The 19,329-nt window shown below is 42.2% G+C and overlaps 1 protein-coding gene across 6 annotated transcripts in view; it reads right to left on the bottom strand.

Annotated features, from left to right (window-relative positions):
• LOC121598294 (protein O-mannosyl-transferase Tmtc3) overlaps positions 1–19,329 on the bottom strand; it is a 154,060-nt gene that overhangs the window by 22,179 nt on the left and 112,552 nt on the right. For all 6 annotated transcript variants that reach the window (XM_041924910.1, XM_041924915.1, XM_041924914.1 and 3 more), the window contains one exon: positions 3,075–3,256. In XM_041924910.1, coding sequence (XP_041780844.1) covers positions 3,075–3,256 — 182 coding nt within the window. The remainder of the gene's footprint in view (positions 1–3,074; positions 3,257–19,329) is intronic.

Here is a 19,329-nt window from a genome sequence, read left to right as displayed (position 1 = left end):
TAGCTTTTTATATAGAGTTTGATCGTTGACGACTGAAATCATGTCAACACTCCATACAAAATCTCACACCAAACTATCCTGCGAATTTCAGCCTAGACTATTTCAGCCACAAAGCTAGAATTAGATTCGAGTACCTGCTCCAAAAAATGGAATGAAATGGTGGTGGAATGTAGAACCAAAGTGTATGTAGACATACACTTAGCACATACACATACTTAGCTGAAATTGGTCTAATCGAAACATGTTCTACCGAATCATAATTTATGTTAAGTCGTTCTGATTTGATTTAGCTTACAATTAGCAGAATTTCACGTGATTGAAGACCTTTTACTGAATCGAATGATGATTTTAATGATTTTTGTATTCGTCAAGTTACCAGAAAGCCTGTTTGAGGAAAAGTTTTCACACGCCCTGTCAAAAAATGATGTTCAAATTTGGTTCCTAAAACATGCAAAAAGCCCACCTGGTCCAAATACATTTTCGAAATTTGTATGCAGGGGTTGACAGATGTCTCCCAAAATGTCGCCCGGCAGAAGCGACAATAAAAATCAACCTTTTCTAAATACATACACCTCGGGATAAGCCCACCTGTATATTATAACCACTTTGGTAGCAGCTCGAAAACAGCTAAACAATGCAAACAGTTGACAGGCTGAAATTTCAGCCTACGATCTTGAAAGTAAAAAAGAGTCCAAAATTATTGTTAAAATACTACGGTAACATTTAAAGGGAAAATATTTAAAATCAAAAGCTTGTAATAACAAACTCAAATCACAATTTTCTTAAATCCTACGGTGAACCGTTAAGCTGTCTTCAATTGACTTTTGTTATCGAACGTGCGAGGCACAAGGCTGTAGCTAATGAAGGTTTATAATGTTGTAAATTTGGAAGCACTAGAAAAAAATATGTCGAGCAAAGACTGCCTCACCGAATGAGAGCAAAACCGAAGACCACGTCTTGTCGTGGTCGAAATGGCGATGCACTTCAAGCTTAACGATTGCTCTCATTGCAAAACGCATAGAAAGAAGTAACCACTTGCTAGAAGTTTCATGCAACTGCTAGCCGGTGCAAGAAACAATGCCAGTTAAGGTTGAGATGAGTTGACCATTGCTTGCCACATGTTCCGACAATGGTCGATTGTAGCTGGAAAGAAGGGGAATGGCGACCCGGTGTCACATGTTAGCAGATCGATAGCGGAACAAGCGGCATCGGTGGTGGTTGTCCGTGTCCAGCCAGCGATGACAGAGCGTGTGTTGAAGCTGGGGACGGATACGGAATGGTACTGGTGTGACCGGTCTGCAGTTCCTTCGCAGCACAGAAAGACCGTAATCCTAATTAAATTCTCTCGTATCTCTCACATCGCAGAGGCGGGTTCGAAACCATGTCGGGACCGTACCGGTCGTTTCCTCGGTCTGCCAGCTTATACGCGTAAATGTGTGTTTGTGTATGTGTCTGATTTTGAAGTTTGATATACGACCATGGGCATCATGTTCACAGCTCCAGGCGCTTTCGCAACATTACCGCACCCAGGTTGCCCGCAGTGACCCTTCGGCGCATCGTGTCATCCAATCGATAGCCGATGAGCATTGTTGTTTATACGGTGGACCATGTTAAACCAGCCCCCTGGTACGTTTATCCCAGCCCAACACCGATGCACCGTATCCTTCCGCACTGAGCCGGTCTGTCCTTGTGCTCGACTTGTTCGGTTCGGTTCGTGCCTACTTTCCCCATCAGCGTGTGAGATTGCAGCAGTGCACATAGTTTACGGGTCGACATGGTCGTAGTAAATCCTCCGGAAAATCACACATCGGGCAGGTGCGTACGGCACCGTAACGTGAGCTTCCCGTGAGGGAGGTGGCTTTAGCTTACGGCAGACAAGTAGTTTGATTTTACAACGCTTTTGCCTAACGCAGTAGGCGGAAATTACATTCATGGGTGATTTATCATACCGACCGAGAGTGTGCCAGGGCGGACACCTATTCCGTGCAAGCGGAAGCGTTGGATGCTTTTTTTGCTATGTTGCTATTGCTATGTTGTTAACTAACTGAGCTGGAAGGCAACAACCGTGCCCGGTTGTTTTAATGAGGAGGGATTTTCTGGTTGCTCAAATTGGGTAAGCTTCTGACGGCTATGCGGCCCATTGACTGCGGGTTCTTGCAGGCCAGTCGGTCAGTCACGGTTTGGTAACGGATCGTGCAGCGGATTTTAATGAACTGTAACAATGTTTCAGATATTTTACACGCTAAACGTACATGGAAACACAATTTAAGTTGTAGAGGAATGTCATACACTCGTACCTTAGTTTTATAATGAAAAGGAGCTACATTATGTCACAGAGATTCGTTGAATTTGGGAGCTGTGCAAACTAACATAACAAATAGGAAATAATTCAACAATGCTAAATTCTATTTCGAGTTTAAAGTGAATAATGTTTTGCAGCTAAAATGACAATCCAAATTAAAGAGAGCCGACAGAAAGATGCCTATAAAAGGCTGCGGTAGTAAGCTGTATTAAATGCGTTGGACAACATGCCAGTATAATAGTCAATAATTCAATACATTATCAGCTCACCATCGTATCAAATCATTATCAAGATTGTCAAATTTTGCGAAACATTTTTGGAGCAGAAACTTGAGTGCAGAGAGGGTAGCGTATTTAATTGGTGCCATAAACTACTATAAATAATTACCGGCGATACACGAACATCCTCTCTGAATCCTTCCCTGCTCGAATGGCCAAAAGAGGTCCACGCCAAATTGTTTTGAAATGGAGTAGCTTATAAAAGCCAACTATAGTGAACCAAGCATCGGTGTGCATTAGCAGACAAATTAATCGAATCGTGCTGTATCGGCCACCGTTCGACATTCCCGTGAGCTTCCCATGCATCCCGTCGTGAGGAACGCAGCCCGGCTCTTCAATGTCACAAACCAATATCCGATGACCGATGGCTGGCACAAACGACCTATGGCGTCGTCCCCTCGACAGTCGTAATCAATTTTTCGGCCTTTGCATACCTTCGAGGGACGACCCGGTGGTTTCGAAGCGTAGTACACGTGCGCATGATATGTACTCACCTGGTAAAAACGGGCAGCTGGGAGCCCATGATCTGTAGCCGGGCAAATAGCAGGGCCACGGTGGTAACGCACAGGATGGCAAGCCGGCGGGAGGCTTCGTGGGGCCACCAGCCCGTCGGCAGGGCGAACGTTTTCCCGCTCATCATCGAGCGCGCCAGATGGTAGATGTCACCGAGTCGAATCTGCACCAGTGAATCGGAAAGGAGAAAGAGAAATAGAAAAAAAGGATGAGTGCTAATGATTGAATTATTCCACTGCCGTTGCTCAATGGACAAACGATAGGCAAGGACTCTTAGGTACTGGGCGCAAGCGTAGACGCTGCCTGGAAAACTGGAGCAACCTTTGACTTGAAGCCGTTGCTGTTGCTTTTGCATCGCAAACAGACATCAATTATTAGCCGGGTGGCAGGACTATTTGACGCGCTGGTTTTGGAAAGGGGTTGTGGGCGCATTGTACGCACAGGGTTGGCGAACTGGAACAATGACTCAAACGATAACCAACCTTGATGAAGAAATAATGGCTCCTCGGGCAAATAGAGCACTCTCTGGTGTAGTTGACAGATGCGGAAAAGTCGAATGTGCGCTGCCCCCTAGGATGAAATGAATATCCAAAGGAATTTTCTTGACTCCTTTGTGAGGCCAACATTTGGGCCGGTGTAGGGACAAGACAACCGTGTGTTAAAGTGTATAATACGAACCGCAGGCTGGACTACACAGCTGCCAGGAGAATAACTCTATTAGCAGTGACTCATTCGACTAATGGAATTGTGTGATACGGGCTTCTCTAAAGACTCAGGGCTTGGGTTACACCGAGTAAAGAGATCGTGGCAATGGGATGATGTTTTTTTTTTACCTAGAAAGATACAATTTTTTTCTGGGAAGACAGGGATGTATTTTTCCACAGAATGACACCCTTAAGCATAGTACTCAACCCAACACAAAAACACACTCACACGCGCAAGCGGACGATGAACAACCGCACACCGTCTGTTCAACGTTGTCCGCTTTATCTCACTCTTTCACGATGCATCATTTAGGCGTAATGTAGGTCCCCCTGTCAGCCTAAAAGGTGGGCAGGCGCTGCTTCGCAGCCGGAGACAAATGAACACAACATAAGTGCTTACGGGGTTGCGTGAACCCTTTGCATCCAACAGCTTTCGGCAACCACCTAACAAGGTGTACGGACAGTGGGATAAAAATCCTATAAAACGTGTGCCAATGGAGCACTAAATCACATACACTCTTAAACTGACACGTACTACCGAGGTGCGTGGCATCGACACTCGTGGCCCCCCGTACTCGACAGCAAGGATGTGTGTGAATGAATTGTGACACATTTGTCTTTCGCAACCTACCCTCTCCTGCACAGTTGATGCCTGTGTTACCACCATATGCGAGGCATACGAGATAATCTTACCAGATTATTTAATGCGCTCTCGACGCGTTAAACACTCCCAACCGAACGATGCTGCTGGATAAAGAAGCAAGTTGTACGATGATTTTTGTTCATCTTTTGTTGGGGGTGTTGCTTTACATTAGTTTTTTTTTCTTTTTAACTGCTTAAGCACACATTAGCCGGTAGCTTCCGGAGGCAACAACAAAGCTCATCGTCCGCAGCCTTCCCCAAACATCATTATCGTCAGACGCAAACGAGCTCACTTAAGGCTCGTAAACTATCTGTTTATGCTTTGCAAATGGACCCGTTGCGGTTGTTTACCGGAAGCTGATGAATGGGTTAGTAAATTTGACTTTTTTCTTCATCCTTTTCTCGAGTAAAGCACACTGTGTGCGTAACGACGCCTGCGTTCATTAGAGAAGGTAACGATTTAATATCACAACGATTTAACATTAGTAATTTCGTGTCGTGATTAGCAGCTGCAACTGGTGTCGTATTTCCGTATAACTTTTACTTATTTAACATTTACAGTAAAATTATAAAGCCGAACCAATTTTTAATAAAAAAAACTTGTCATACTAAATGTAAACAAATTCGTTTAACCGTGGCTTGAATACGTAAATTGTACCATCGGTATAAATAATCATCGCGTTAAACAAACATCATTCGTCCCGTGCTCGGTGGTGGAGCGAATTAAAAAAAAAAAAAACACACTCTGCTAGTCATAAAGCTGCTTGCTGTCTTCCTGGTTCGGTGGTAGAGCTGGCTGATTCGGTTTCCTTTTTTTTCAAATCGGTTTTGTTTCAAATTATAAGCCTCGATGGGAAAACCTAGGTGAAGTGGTGGCTTGCGCTTTGAACCGATGGTGGTGGCTTTCGATGGGTATTTCGATGTGCTTTTCTTTCCACGCATCCTCCAACCACCAAGCTCACCACAGCGGCAAGGTATGATGGGGCCGATCGTGGAGCAAATTTTGCACCGTTTGGAGAATCTCCTCCCACTGGTGTGGTTGTGGTGATTGTTGATGATTATGCTTACCAACTTGCACGAAGTGGAATGGAGAATACGATGTGTTTTGGAGAGAGGGGAGGGGGGATGTAGGTTTTTCCAACAGGAGCGTAAATAGTTTGCAGTGCTATCCATTATACCGTTCCCTACAAGGGAGCAGCGAAAGCTACAACACCACTCCACATCCCACAGAGTAGGAGGGATTTATTTTAACTGTGCGCTTAGTTTTGACCCCCCCCCCGCCTCCATATACCTCTCCCACACCACCACCCCCAACGGAATGGTGGGAAAAGAAAGCGGGTTGGTTTAGGATTGTTTTCATGCGAAAGTTTCAGCACTGCCGGTGGTGGAGCTGTACCATAAAATATTCGATAAAGCAAATACGCCCTCTTCCCGATACCCGGGTAAAGCAACGGCTTTGGGATTGATCGATAGATGTGTTGGATGTAGCTTTACTTATTTCCACACACCGCAGGTGCACCGAATTTTGCGATTGTTTCGTTACGATTGAAGCTTCACAGTGTGCACACACAAACCGAAACGAATAAATCACAGCCGCCAACACCACTATCAACGGTGGCGTAAACCATCGCTACGGCCCGCCTTCCCTCCTTCAGCAGAGTGTGCTCAGCTTTTCAGTAATCACCGCATACAAGCAGCCGCCGCACATAAGTATCAGGTGCTGTGCAAAAATTACACCAAACCAGCCCCTGCCTTTCCTAATGCAAGCGGGCATTTATGCAGCACTCATATTCTTCACACATGCATGGCGTTTCATCCGCATGGGACATGGGGACGCATGGGAGGAAAGCAAAATTATCATCCCATTTCCCGATATCATCCTGGCACGATGAAATGGAGCTTTTACTATTCCCGCTCACTGGTGCAACGTGATGCGATTGCTGGGAATCATTAGTGTTTAATTTTCCGCACCGCTACTTACGTTGGTGGAAGCGTGAATTGTAAAACAAATTGTACCGCCCATTTGCCTACCGGGGGGAGGTTGTTCTTTAGATGTTTGTCGTTTTTTGTTGCAGCAGGAAACGGGTAAATGCAATTATTGACGTTTTTACGGTGTGAGAGTTTGAGATGAATTGTTGTTCACAATTTTGCCACTGTTGGTGCCAGTGTTGGTGTCGTTGTTTTGGCTGATAAATTTATCATATTTTCTATTTAACCACATGCACGCGCACCAGACTCGAATTTGCTGTAAATATTTGTTTATAATTTAAAACGAGCTTTATAACTCAGAATTGATCGATTGTGTACGTTAACAAAGCTTAAAGGGCTGGTTAAATCAAACAATTCTAAAACCGAATAATACAATTATATTCGATAGGAATACATCAGAAAAATACAAAAAAAAGTCTACATAGTTCTGGACGATAGCAATAAAAAATGTTAGAAAAAGTTAAAAAAACAATTAAATTTTTGTTATTTTGTATACACCGTGAAAAAATAAAGATTTTGTAGAAACCATAAAATAATAATTGCATGATGTAAATACACCTTATTTGAATGTATTGGTACTTGTGCTGTACTACACAAATATTCTATCGCAACAGTGTATTGATTTCGTGAAGTAGTTACTACAAAAAGGTCCTTTCTGGCTGACGTTCTTTATTATTCTCATCTATTGCCAGGGCCATTCCATCCACCTGGCACCTTCGGACGGGTGGAATGTGGCATTACATTGCCGATCGATATTGCGTCCCATTCATTGTAACTCTCGATGGTGGTGGACTGGGAGCCGCTTCAGAGCAGTGGCAACAGTCTCTTCGCTATCGAAGTGTAATAAGGAATTCCTTTAAGAAGGGTTCCCCGAACATTCCGTGTCGAAACCGACACGTGCATCGGAGACTCTCCCTGGGGCACGGTTTACATGCATCAAAGAAACCTTTCTTACTGTCGCACTACACTTGTATAGTTTGGAAGCCTAGCAAAAGTGCCCTATTCAACTCCACACATACACAGAAACATCCGGTTTTCAGGCTGTGTTCGTTGTCCTCGTCATTCGATGGTAGTGAATGTTTGAAATATGCATAACCCAAGAACAATTCAAAATAAACCAACACCGGCTGTCGATTCCTCATGTAGCGCACTCTACAACGCAAGTTGCAGGGATGCACACAGAAACGCCAACTTAACCGAGATAAAGGATTCTGTATGAGCCTTTTGTACGAATAAAGCGACAAGCAGGGGAGGAAAGGTTGCATTCAGCAGGCGAGTAGAAAGAAAGCAATGTAATCGAAACAGCGAGATGCAAGTTTATGCTTATTTTAGTGAGCTTTTCAACTTTGTACCTAAGCACAGCGCCGTCACACGCAAAGCATTCGCACTGGGAAAAGTAAAGATGGCTTCGTTATCTAACAAGGAAACGATTTTCCACGATACCTTCATGGCAATGCAATAATCATGCTGTTTATGAATGATTGGCTGTGGGCACTCCGGGAAAAACGTGCAAAAAAGACCTCCGATTCTTTTCACCAAAAGATGGGAGGTTATAAGGAAATGTCGTTATTTGCCATCGTATCGTCTTGCACGGTGGAAATCATTTTTGCTACAGCAGGATTTAAATTTATGTGCTGATGGTGACATTGAGTTTATGTGCATATAAACAGAAGTGCGCTGGTGAAGCACATTTCTGTAGCAATTCGATATAAATCAAGGTAAAGAGGGATTTCAATGCAGTAAAGAATGATTTGCGATTGTGATTGATTTTTTCACGTCGTTTCACAAAAAGCTGATGAATATGCTTCGCCTACTTCAAGAGGAAGTATGTGTGGGTTTTGGTGGAACTCCCTAATGATGTCACACAACAAAACAAATGTAAATTGCATAAATAAAAAATAAATAACCTGAGCGTAAAAATCCATAGTATTTAACATGTGACAAATTGCAAATGAAAAAATAGACATTTTTTTTATAGTTAAAAAAAAAACAAACAACAGAAACGTACGTTCCAGGCATCAGCCTTGAAGGACTATCAATCATTCAGCGTGTTCGAGCAGAAAAATGTAATGTTAAATTTGCAAAAAAAAAACTATGAAAAATAAATCTTTCTTTTAATTGACACACATAGATACAACCGTAATGTTCCTCACCGAGGTGTGGCATCGGAACGTGTGAACAGAAGGAACACAAGCGGTAGCAGCAACGACTGCACGTTGTGTACCATTAATCATATGCACCGATTGTTGCTTGGTACAGAAATTAATTTTACCTTCGTTTCATTTATCATAGTTTAAAATGAGTTGCCGCATCCCGGGGCCATCGTTCCACCAGCCACTGCTGCTATACCCCGCGAAACTTCACTATCAGCCGTTCATTAGTTTCAATTACACGTCCTGCTTTGCACAGCACCGATTGTAAAGCGTAATATGTGCGCGTCCCTTCACCTCCACGCTTCTCTTTCGCTCGTCCCCTAACCCCTGTTTGCCAATGAGTGCGTAGAAGTAACTTTTGAATCAGTTGCCGTACGGTATGCCAGCCGCATTGACGGATGATGCGAACGGAGCGCGCAACGGGGATGTCGCCGTTGCTTGGTGCATAATTTATGCGGCTCGGCTTTTTGAGGTAGCGATTGTTAAACTTCATCAACCGGGGAAGAACCTGCAGGCGCACAGCTGTGTCGGTAGGATGCTTTATGCGTGCCCAATACAAAACACCGAACGTGGCAGTTCGTCACGTGGCGTTGAGATAATTGTATGCCAAAAAGTGTGCCTGTAATGCGTGTAGGCGAACGTACGTGTGCGCGTGTAAGTGTGTGTCTGTTGTTAAAAGTTCGGCGTTGGAAATAAGGCGTACGAAAAACATATGTAATTATCGATTCAACAAACGAGTGTACGAAATGCAATGAGGGAAAGCGAGTCAAGAGCGAAGCGAATCATTTCTGCACATTTCAAACGACACACTGGCGCGCGGCTGACGGTTGTCTGCCCGGTGTGCTGGGATGGAAGCTTCATTCTGTATCGCAAAACGTTTTCCATGTTCGGTGTGGAAAGTTTGTTAAAAATTCATTACATTTTGATTTATGCTTACCGCGACGCGAAACTTTTGCCAGCATAATATTAAGCTGCTTTTATGGGCACGGACAGCGTTCCAGCTGTCTTGGTGGCGTTTGTGAGTAGCATTTTTTAAATGTTTTGTTTGGCTGGGACATTGTGTCTCTGCTTTTGGCTGGGGGATTGAAGCAAACGATGTGATTGGTTTGAATGAAGGAAAATTTAAAACGTGTTTAATTTAAATTACTGCATTCCCACAATAAGGCCAAAAATGTATCTTCCAAATAAAAGCAATCAAATATTATTATTTAAAACCAATATTTTTGTCTTGAAAAAAAAAGCCGTCAAACGTTTTTTTTTAAAATGATTTCCTTTCCTACATCTATTTTAAAACGATTCCAATTATACCTATTGCCTAGATCGCGCAATTTTGGTTAGGAATTATACGGAATAAAATGATGAAATGGAGCACGCAAATTAATGTTATGTAGCATTTAGACAATAGCATAACGCTTATTGAAAATAATATGAACCAGCACAAATGACAACCAAAACATTCTATTGTAAATAAATCTCTGAAATGTCTCTTCCAGAATACTTGCGTTGCATAATACATAAAAATGCAAATAAGAAAGTTTTTTTTTGTGTACAAATACTTTTAAATGTGAAACTGAGACAATGTAGTATTCATACACTTAATCAACCAATGAAGTTTTTAACGAATGTTATTTAGTTTTAAATTCATATTTTTAAAAGAAATTGTGCATTTTAAAGGATCAAGATCTGCGTTGGTTGGGGTATATGAGTAAAGAATTACTGACTAACATTCGCCTAACATGTCACAAACCAGGTGAGAAAAGTTTTCCACATCAAACGACAGGGTAAAATCTGCCTGTCGCTGTTTTGCTTTTATTTTCACGGCAAACAATATTAAGCCCCAGCAGCAGCAGCAGCAGCAGCAGCGTGAACCCAGTTAGATTGTACCACCATCATCTATCTTGCCATCCATTTTCCCTCCGGGAGGATACGGTCGCGCACGAAAGGATGACATATGGCAGAAAAGTTAGCTTACAATGTCTCCCGAAGGAAGTAACATCCGCTAACCCTTGCGTTATTCCTCACACCCATTCCTAGCAACGCGTTCTGCACACTTTTTTGCAGGTAAGCTAAGAAGCGTTCGCTTCTTATTTTTCATCACCTGAAAGGGTTACATTAGCACAGCCCGCTGGATTGCCCGGTAGTACTTGTGCGGTTGTGCATTTTTTTAAACGTAAAGACAAACTCCCCTCTCACGGGTTTTTCGTGTAACGTGGTTGGTGGTTGGCTAGTGAAAATAAATGTGTACCTAGGGGTACGCGTCAAACTTTGAAAACGTTCCAAGAAAAAAAATAAAACAACGAGGGAGATTTTTTTCGGAGAAAAGTTTGAAAGATATTTTTTTTGGGTCTTGTTTTATACAATGAATTATACAGGGAGCTAAAGAGAGAGAGAGATAGAGAGAGTATCCGTGGATGTCGGACGTTACTTAACAGCGAACGGAAACACGGGAGCACTTGCTGATGGGGATCATGTGAGCGTTGCGCTTTGTTCCCGCTTCGTCTTTCGTGTCGCCGTTGCTGAATGTATCCTTGAAACGTTCTCCACAGTGACATCGAAGAAGAAAGTACGAGACCTGCATACGTTTTATCAGATAGTAGCTTTCTGCGACAGCATTTCTTGCAGTCCCTGCATGATCAACCCGGAATTAAATTCGGTCACTAATGTGATGTAGCGAAACGGAAGCAAAATTCGCGACCCACTATCTCGCGTAGTGAGACGGATGCTGGATACAATCTTCTGGAAGCTCGGGTTCCACTGTTCTATTCTTCAGGTCGAGCTCGAGTGGGAAAAGTTTTCCAACATTTCATTTCCCAGTGACCAACACACATCCGGCGGTAAAGTGGCACTGGCTCGGCACGCGCATGAAAGGGGTCAAACCACGGGTGTGCTGCTGTGTGCTCTTTGTTCATGAGGGGATTCAGTGGTGTCTTCCCCTTTTTCAATATCGCACTTTACTCAGGCAATCCTTGGGAAGGATTTATTATGCATGATAGCAAGGACATGCGTGGTTCACCTACGGTAGGGCGGAGATGCATACCAGCCTCGAAAAGGGTATTCACCGAGCGAACCCGGTAAAGGAATGGTACTGGAGGGCCAGATTTATAACCTCCCGTGGCGAACGGCAAATGGATGGGTCCTGCTGCGCCGAGTGTCGCTTTAATATGTTCATCGACACCCGTGCATTTGGTGGTATAGTAGAGTGCTAGAGAGGTGGAGTTGTTATCGAGCCCTTCCATGTGTGCGTTTGGATGGTGTGTGACCTCCGTGATCACGGTTCGTTTGAACTTTGGCCTGCGGAACGAACGAAAACGTGGCAGTTCCGGCGGTAAGGGTTTGGTGGTTGGTCTTGGGCGGCTCTAAAAATAGCGTAGTAAAATCGGTTGCGTATAATTTATGGACAAACTTTTTTTTGTAATTTCTTGCAAGGAGTGAGGCTGTGCTAGGTTGAAGAAGCTTTTTGTGGCGCACACTGTGCCCGCAGCTCGTCGTCTTATTTTATTTGTAGCATTTTTAGCTGTGTATGAACGTTTGGGCGACAAACTCCTAATACGATTACTGAAAGTTAGGTAGTAACCTCCATCCCATCGCACGACAACGAAGCAAAATAAGCATCAGAATAGTTTATCAGTGGAAGAGAGGGAACGATGAAGCAAAATAGGAGCTAGATTGAGAGACCCAACATAACACGAAATTGGTTTATCGCGATTTTGCAACCCACGGCGGGCTGATTTATCGCTGGCCTATTTGTTGGTGGAAAGCAACTTCTCGTCCTCTGGGTGTGTTGATGCAGGAATTTGTTTTTTGTTCCTTTCCTAGTTTACGTTTTATGATTCGAATAATTGGAGTACTTTTTCGTGTCACTCAAATAGAGAGCTTTTCGCAAGACGCTGTGAATCGTTATATGCAAGAAAAATCCATTCCCGTCTTTACTTTCATTTTATAGCACTCGCGTGCGATTTCTTGGTTCGTCTCATGTCTCGAAATAAGTTTTCTCGTTATTGTTACGCGCTGGTTGATGAATACGCTGGGAGCAAGGATAATTCCCGTCTTCCTCACTCTGCACCTAACGTATCGACCAAAGTCTCACGGCAAAAACGATACGATCGATCCGAAGGGTAGAGAAAATATGTTTTACAATATCCTGCTTTTGCAGTGATGCGTCGAACCAGAGCAAATAGAGCCAGCATGCTGGTGCTGGATGCCATTTTTTTGTACATACATATGCGACGCACAGTGGTATTGTTTCGGCAAGCAAGCAAGCAAACATTGGAGAAAGGCGAATTGTTGACGGTCCAATGGCAATGTACACAACATTATGTACCATGTGCTACGTTTCGCATGTGCTCACATGCCGTAGTGCCGGGCTGTTATATTGTGTATAGTGTCCCACAGTCCTGTTTCGTTGTTCTTTCATTAAAATGAAATATACGTTCGATGGCAGTGTCGCCATTGCTACCGTCTTCGTTTTGCGAGATGGTACTGAGCTGGTCGCTCATACTGGAACGTGTTTGCATCGTAAGAAAACTAATCTCCCTTTTGCTCATGTGCCAACCTTGAGGCGGGACGGGATGGAGGACCGATGGGAGCAGTCTTGTGAGCGAGCTTTTTTGAAGCTTCTTTGTTCGGAAGGAAAGCGCTCACACAAATACCGCTTACAGGCTCCAAACCTTGTCTAGTTGCTACTTTTCGCCAACAAATCCGCCTGTCGATGACGGGAAGATGAATTCTTGGGAACCATGAATGGCTTCACTTTTTCTGCTTAGTGTCTCTCACAAGGGTGGGTATGCAAAAAGTGATCCACATGCCGGCTCGTACCGTACAGTATTTGTCTGAACTCTTTCAACTTACAACCCACGGATCAATATAAATACAAAGGAGTAAGCAAGAGAAACACTCGAATGTCCAGGGTACAATTGTTGACAGTTCTCACATCGACCGGCTGGTGCTGCTTTATGCCCAGCCGGTTGCTGTTTGAACAATGACGGTTTGAGCACACATCGTATTGCACCGTAACCTAGCCACAAGTGAGGCGCGGCAGCGAGTCGTGAGGAGAGATAACTAACAATACACATACACGGAGACATGCGCATGCGATGCTGGCTCTTGAACTGGAAGTGAGTTATCCTTTGGGGTATTATCAATCACTAGTCCAGAACAGGCGAAACAAAGACCCCGACAAATGGACGAACTGTTTGCTGGGAAGGGAAGGAAAGCACCGAGACAAATAGGAATAATTCTGAGAGTGAAGTTGGATGAGATCGAAGAGATAGGATGGAAGGAAAAGCATAGTTGTTCATTGCTGGACGATTTCTTTCTCAACTGTAAGAGCAAAGTGAAACAATAATTATTTTAAAGTATTTTTTTTTAAATTTTATAAAATTTGTTTAGAAAGCCTTAACAAACCACACATATTAATATATATTTGCAAAATAATTAGATTTGGTTTCTTTTGCATCATTTAACATTTGATAATGATTGTTGTAAAATTTGTTTTAGAGCCTATACGATATTTTCATCACATATCCATGCCTTTCATTTATTTTACATTTTCCATTGGAATTCCACAAAGCAAACTAATGTATATCTTCTTTAACACACACTTTTATAAGCAACAAGGTTTGCAATGCGACAAATGACGTCATATTGCCGTATTGAACAAAGCTATACATTTCGTTTTTCGTATTATTTTCATCCATTCATCGATATGGTCGATGGTCCACATTCGTTTCACTAGAAACGTTGCAATGAACCGTACATCCACCGGCAAAAGTTTACAGAGATAGCTTACCGACTGGATGCAGACTCTACTCAGCCGGTAGCCCACGTAACGCGAAGCAATCGAATATTTGAACCGACAGTGATAAATCTGATATTATTTATAGCAGCACTTGACGCATCGATTGACGTCTTTATCGGATTGCTTACAGCCAAGGGACGTGAGTCTTTTTGGTACGAAAACGAACGAGGGTGTGCGCTTCGGTGCAGTCACTCTTTTTTTTCCACGCGATAAGAGCGTGGAAATATGGAACTATCGATTCGAGCGAGTAGCAGTGCTTTGCTATCTTTCGATTGTCCAAGACACAAAGCTAATCACTTCTAGTGGTGATCCTCTAGAGCAGCTGTGTCAAACTCATTTCATCAGAGGGCCGCAAGTACAGATTTTGAGTGATTCGCGGGCCGCAAATGTGAGAATAAAAACTATACCTCAATATTGATATAAAATACTGTTTAAAATCATTATTGTTAAACAAATTGACTTTTTGTACTCCTCGCTTCAAATCTGGAATAGTTTCCTATTTACAAATTTGCTGTGTTATTTTTCATTGTGCACTTTTTTATTTCGAAAAATAGTTTAATGTACTTTTAAAGTCCCATGCATTTTTTATCCTTATTATTAAAATACGACATTTTTCATTAGTCGCGTTCTAACACGGTAGTTCTGTTAGAAAATATCGTCCAACCACACTTTTTCACTAAGGTATCTTTTTCGCGAGGCGAATCATTTTCAAGCCATCCAAGCTATCCATCGCTGGATGAATAACAAATATATTTGCCTGCAATTTTTTGACAGATCAAGAGAAAAATTGTAATAAAACGTGTTTAAACATAATTTTTGCTAATTTCCAAGTTCCAAGAACCCGTATTTTACAAATAATTTTTTTAAATTACGATAATTTTATCTGACAAAGATTCGTTTTTTGACACTTGAAGGGAGATGATTCGCGAATTGAGGTAGTGGACTGTGTGAGCTAATCTATGGAAATAAGCTATACATCGCAGGACTTCGGCATTTCGATTATTTTAATCCTTAATCTAAATACTCATGGCTTAAGCGTAATCATATCATTTTGGTTTTGATTTTTGGGGAGGTTGGAAAGTACATTAATTCGTTTTGTAGAATGTGGGGTACACATAATTCCAACTTGGCTACAATCATTTTTATTAACATTTATGGTGGCATGATTATGAATAAAACAGAAGTGGCTTCAATCGAACATCAAAAATGTAACATTCTAAGGTCGGAGCCGTGCAAATTCGTTCGAAAAAGAATTTCGGAGCCCAATGAATCCTTAACTCGGCACTCGGGGGCATAATTGGTCAAATTCGGGTAATTGGGGCATGGTCAAATTCGGTAGGACCGACCAGATCCATTTCTCACTGCAGATTAGCCGCTCCGTGCGACAACCGATGACTCCAATGGTTCCGAATGGCATTAAACGGCTCTATAAGCTTCGGTCGGCACCGAACGGAACTGTTGGTTTGATTTGGACGGATCAGGAGTCAGAATAGCTAAGATCAAAAATGACGATTCTGACAATCCAGCACTAGTTGTTGCGAAGATTCCAAGTGTGTGTATGAAAGTATTTCATTCCTTTTTCGTTTGTAGAAGGTTGACGCAAATCTATTTTTCCATATTTTTCCATAGAATGTGCAATCGAGTGTACACAACATTGTGCTAATATTCAGAATTTCATCGAAACATAATGAGTTTGCATTCAAATCAATTTTTCTTAAGGGTTTCAATTGTTCTGTACGATTGTGCAGCATAAGTTTATGAGATGTTATGGTTACATTCATGTTAGATTCGAAAAATATACCATCAAAATGATTGTTCTTCTCTGGAAAATTTTATACAATTAGACAAATAGTAATAACAGTTTTTTGGTTTGCAGTGCATTTAGCAATTCTCAAAATATTCTCGCGGGCCGCATTCAGCATTGACGAGGGCCGCATGCGGCCCGCGGGCCGCCAGTTTGACATACCTGCTCTAGAGGAAAAAGAGTAGTTGAATCAATGCTTTTTACAGCATAGCGATTTCAAACAACATAGAAAAGATTGAAGCATGGGTTTCATTCATTTTAAGGTAGTAAAACAACATTAAATAAAAATAAAATAAGACTTTACAATAATGCAGTTGATGAAAATTGTTGGCTTTTGTAGGATGGAAAAATGAATAGCGCATATTGTTAGAAAAACCCGTAACTAAAATGGAGGCGCCTGGTGTTTTGTATAATTTTTGAATTTTGTACTATCGAATTTTTCATGGTTGTTATCCCTGTCAAACACATCTTTGTTTGGCGAAAAGCGAGCATACAAATACCATTCTTTCCACGCAAATCTTTACTTTAAACAGTCGTTTTCTCAAGAATACTGCTCGGACCATTCATCATTGTCGTAGCAAAGACGACGACCATTTTTCGGAGCCCATATTTTTACGAACTAATCCGAATCTTCCCAGAGGGCGAAGGGATTCGTTTTCGCGCTAAACTTTTCCAAAACAGAAATGACCCATTTTTTTGCTTCGGGTGGCTTTGGTTGGCAACAAATATTCTAGAAAATCTATCTCGAGCGAAAGCGAAATCCGCTCTGCTTCGGTCCCTTGAATCCTTTTAGTTTCGGTTCGCTTTTTTATTGGTTTCGTGGATTGGATTGCAGAGTTTTGAAGCAGTCGAGCACAAAGGGTAGGACTTTTTGTGGCTGAGGAGCGTTGGCAAAGCTTCCATTTTCCCTAAAGGCTCGTTAGTGGCCCGCTACACACAAGTCCGCCTAGGTCCGCGGAAGGAAAATCGCGTCCCCCGTACAAGGGATAATATTCATTTATTATTCTTCTCCGGTAGAGCTGAGCGGGCTGTGGCGTGCTTTTCCCTCCTTCGTGTAAGGATGCAAAAACACATACACACGCGTGTATCCTTTCGCACAGCATGTGAGTTACAGTTAATCGATTCTAGGTTTTCTCGAATCCTCCACGGGATAGAAACAATCGATTTTGCGGTGAAAGAGCTAAGAAAACTCTCCGTTAGGTTAGCGATGCCGACGCCAAGAAGGAGTAGTAGTGTGGGTTAAGAGAAAGCAAAGTCAATTTGGATGCCACCCGCAGAGAGGTAAGAAAGCCAGAAGCCAAGTTTAGGGAGCGTGTGGGAATCGTTTCAATCGGGAGATTTGGCACATTCTGTTAAAAAACCCTTCGAATCCACAAGCTTCATGTGGTCCACATTTATTGACTATTGAAAAGGGTGCTTCTTTCTTGGTAGAAAGAGCACAATTGGATCATAACAAAACGGGAAAATGCAAGGAAATTCCAACGACATCCGATTTCAAACAAAAGCACAAAAGAATTCCTGGAGGAGGCTTTGCTCTGCAGTTTACCGAAGCCCAACTGTCTTCCTTCAAAGTGAAATTATATTGAAATACACACAAAAGAAAATCAATTTTCGTGGATTTGTTGAGTGTTTTCATACTCGTAGAATCCTCTTCAATGCGTGCTGCCGCTGCTTATCCAATTTATAAATTCATTGCTAGTAAGGGTAACTGGTCAATGAAAACATTCCATCCCACTGCGTTCCCGAACAAGCACAAACGGGCTAGCTGAAAACAATCAATTTTCGTTGCAGGCGTTTAATTTTTCTCACCTTCGCTAAAACTTGTGCAAAGAGAGTCCGTCCGGGAAACGAGAATTGAGCCGTGTCGAGGAAAACGAAAGTCCCACTAATTACTGGTTCGATCCCAAAATTCGTCCTAACAGCGGCTTTGCTAATGTTAATGACCACAGCTGACAAGGATAAACCGTACCAAGGGCAATGCGGCGCGGAGAAGCGGTCCGGTTTTTCCCTTTTTAAAATTAATTGATTTTTCCACCATGAAAAACGCAAAACTTTCTGCTTCACCACGACGTCAGATGGCGATGGCCGGAGATGGAACCTGTGCAGGACCATAGAGAAAAAAAAACACGCACACCGGATTCAATTCTGAGGAAAAGATGTTGACAAAAGAAGGACGAACGTAAGACAGAAAGAAAAGGAACAAAAGAGCCGTACCTTTTTACACCAACGCAAACGTGGGGTTGAGCAAAAGGTACCGTGGGTTAAGGATGAAGGATAATAATGGATATGCCGGTGGTAGACCCCATTCATCGACACAGTGCACAGTGGGTGGTAAGGGACAACAAAAAAGAATTCCCCTCAATTCTGCTGCCCCATTACCCCGTTACAATGTGCCAGAGTTTGCGTGAGCACATTTTAGGACACTTTCAGTGCTAAACGAGTATCGGGAGTTGCAAATGTTTTCCTTCAAAATGTTTCACTTTCTCTGTGTTTTTTGTTGAACGTGTGTGCGTGTTCACGCTCATCCCAACTCAAATGAATGTTCAAGTTTCGCTTGTGATGTGAAGATTACAAAATTTCATTTCAAAGCCCTTTTGCCGTTCCCAAGTTTACCCCACCATCACACGCATACCATGCACTCACTTCGCCAATAGCAAAGTGTAAAGTATTTTTAAAATACATTGCGTTCTGCTAAGGAAAAAAAGTCGGTAAAAAATATCAGAAAAAAGATTAATTTTCACATGGTTGTGGTTTGTCTTGGGATAAATTAAGAAAGAAAAAAAAAGTTCTACCAAGTAGGAAAAAAGGGTACAGCATGTAGAATGCGAAGCGTTCTGCGTTGTCGATGGGGAGGACAAAAGGTACCAAAATGAATGCAGACTGAGCAATTAATCAAGTAAATTATGCCAGTAATTATGGATTGATCTTTTTTCAAGGGTAGACATTTTAAAATTTCGTTTAGAGTAAAAAAGAAGTACAAGGTGATCTTATGTTTATGAGAATGGGATCTTATTTATCACAGAAGAAAATTTAATGTTTTTTGTAAAATAATAACACACCGAATAGATAAAGGAAGTAGTTAAATTCGTTACTGCTTTTATATATATTTTAAATTGAATTATAATGATTGAACATTTGTGATATACT

This window comes from Anopheles merus, chromosome 3L (assembly GCF_017562075.2).
Source record: "Anopheles merus strain MAF chromosome 3L, AmerM5.1, whole genome shotgun sequence".
In the NCBI taxonomy this organism is placed as follows: domain Eukaryota; kingdom Metazoa; phylum Arthropoda; class Insecta; order Diptera; family Culicidae; genus Anopheles; species Anopheles merus.
This window is presented reverse-complemented; position numbering and strand designations above follow the sequence as displayed.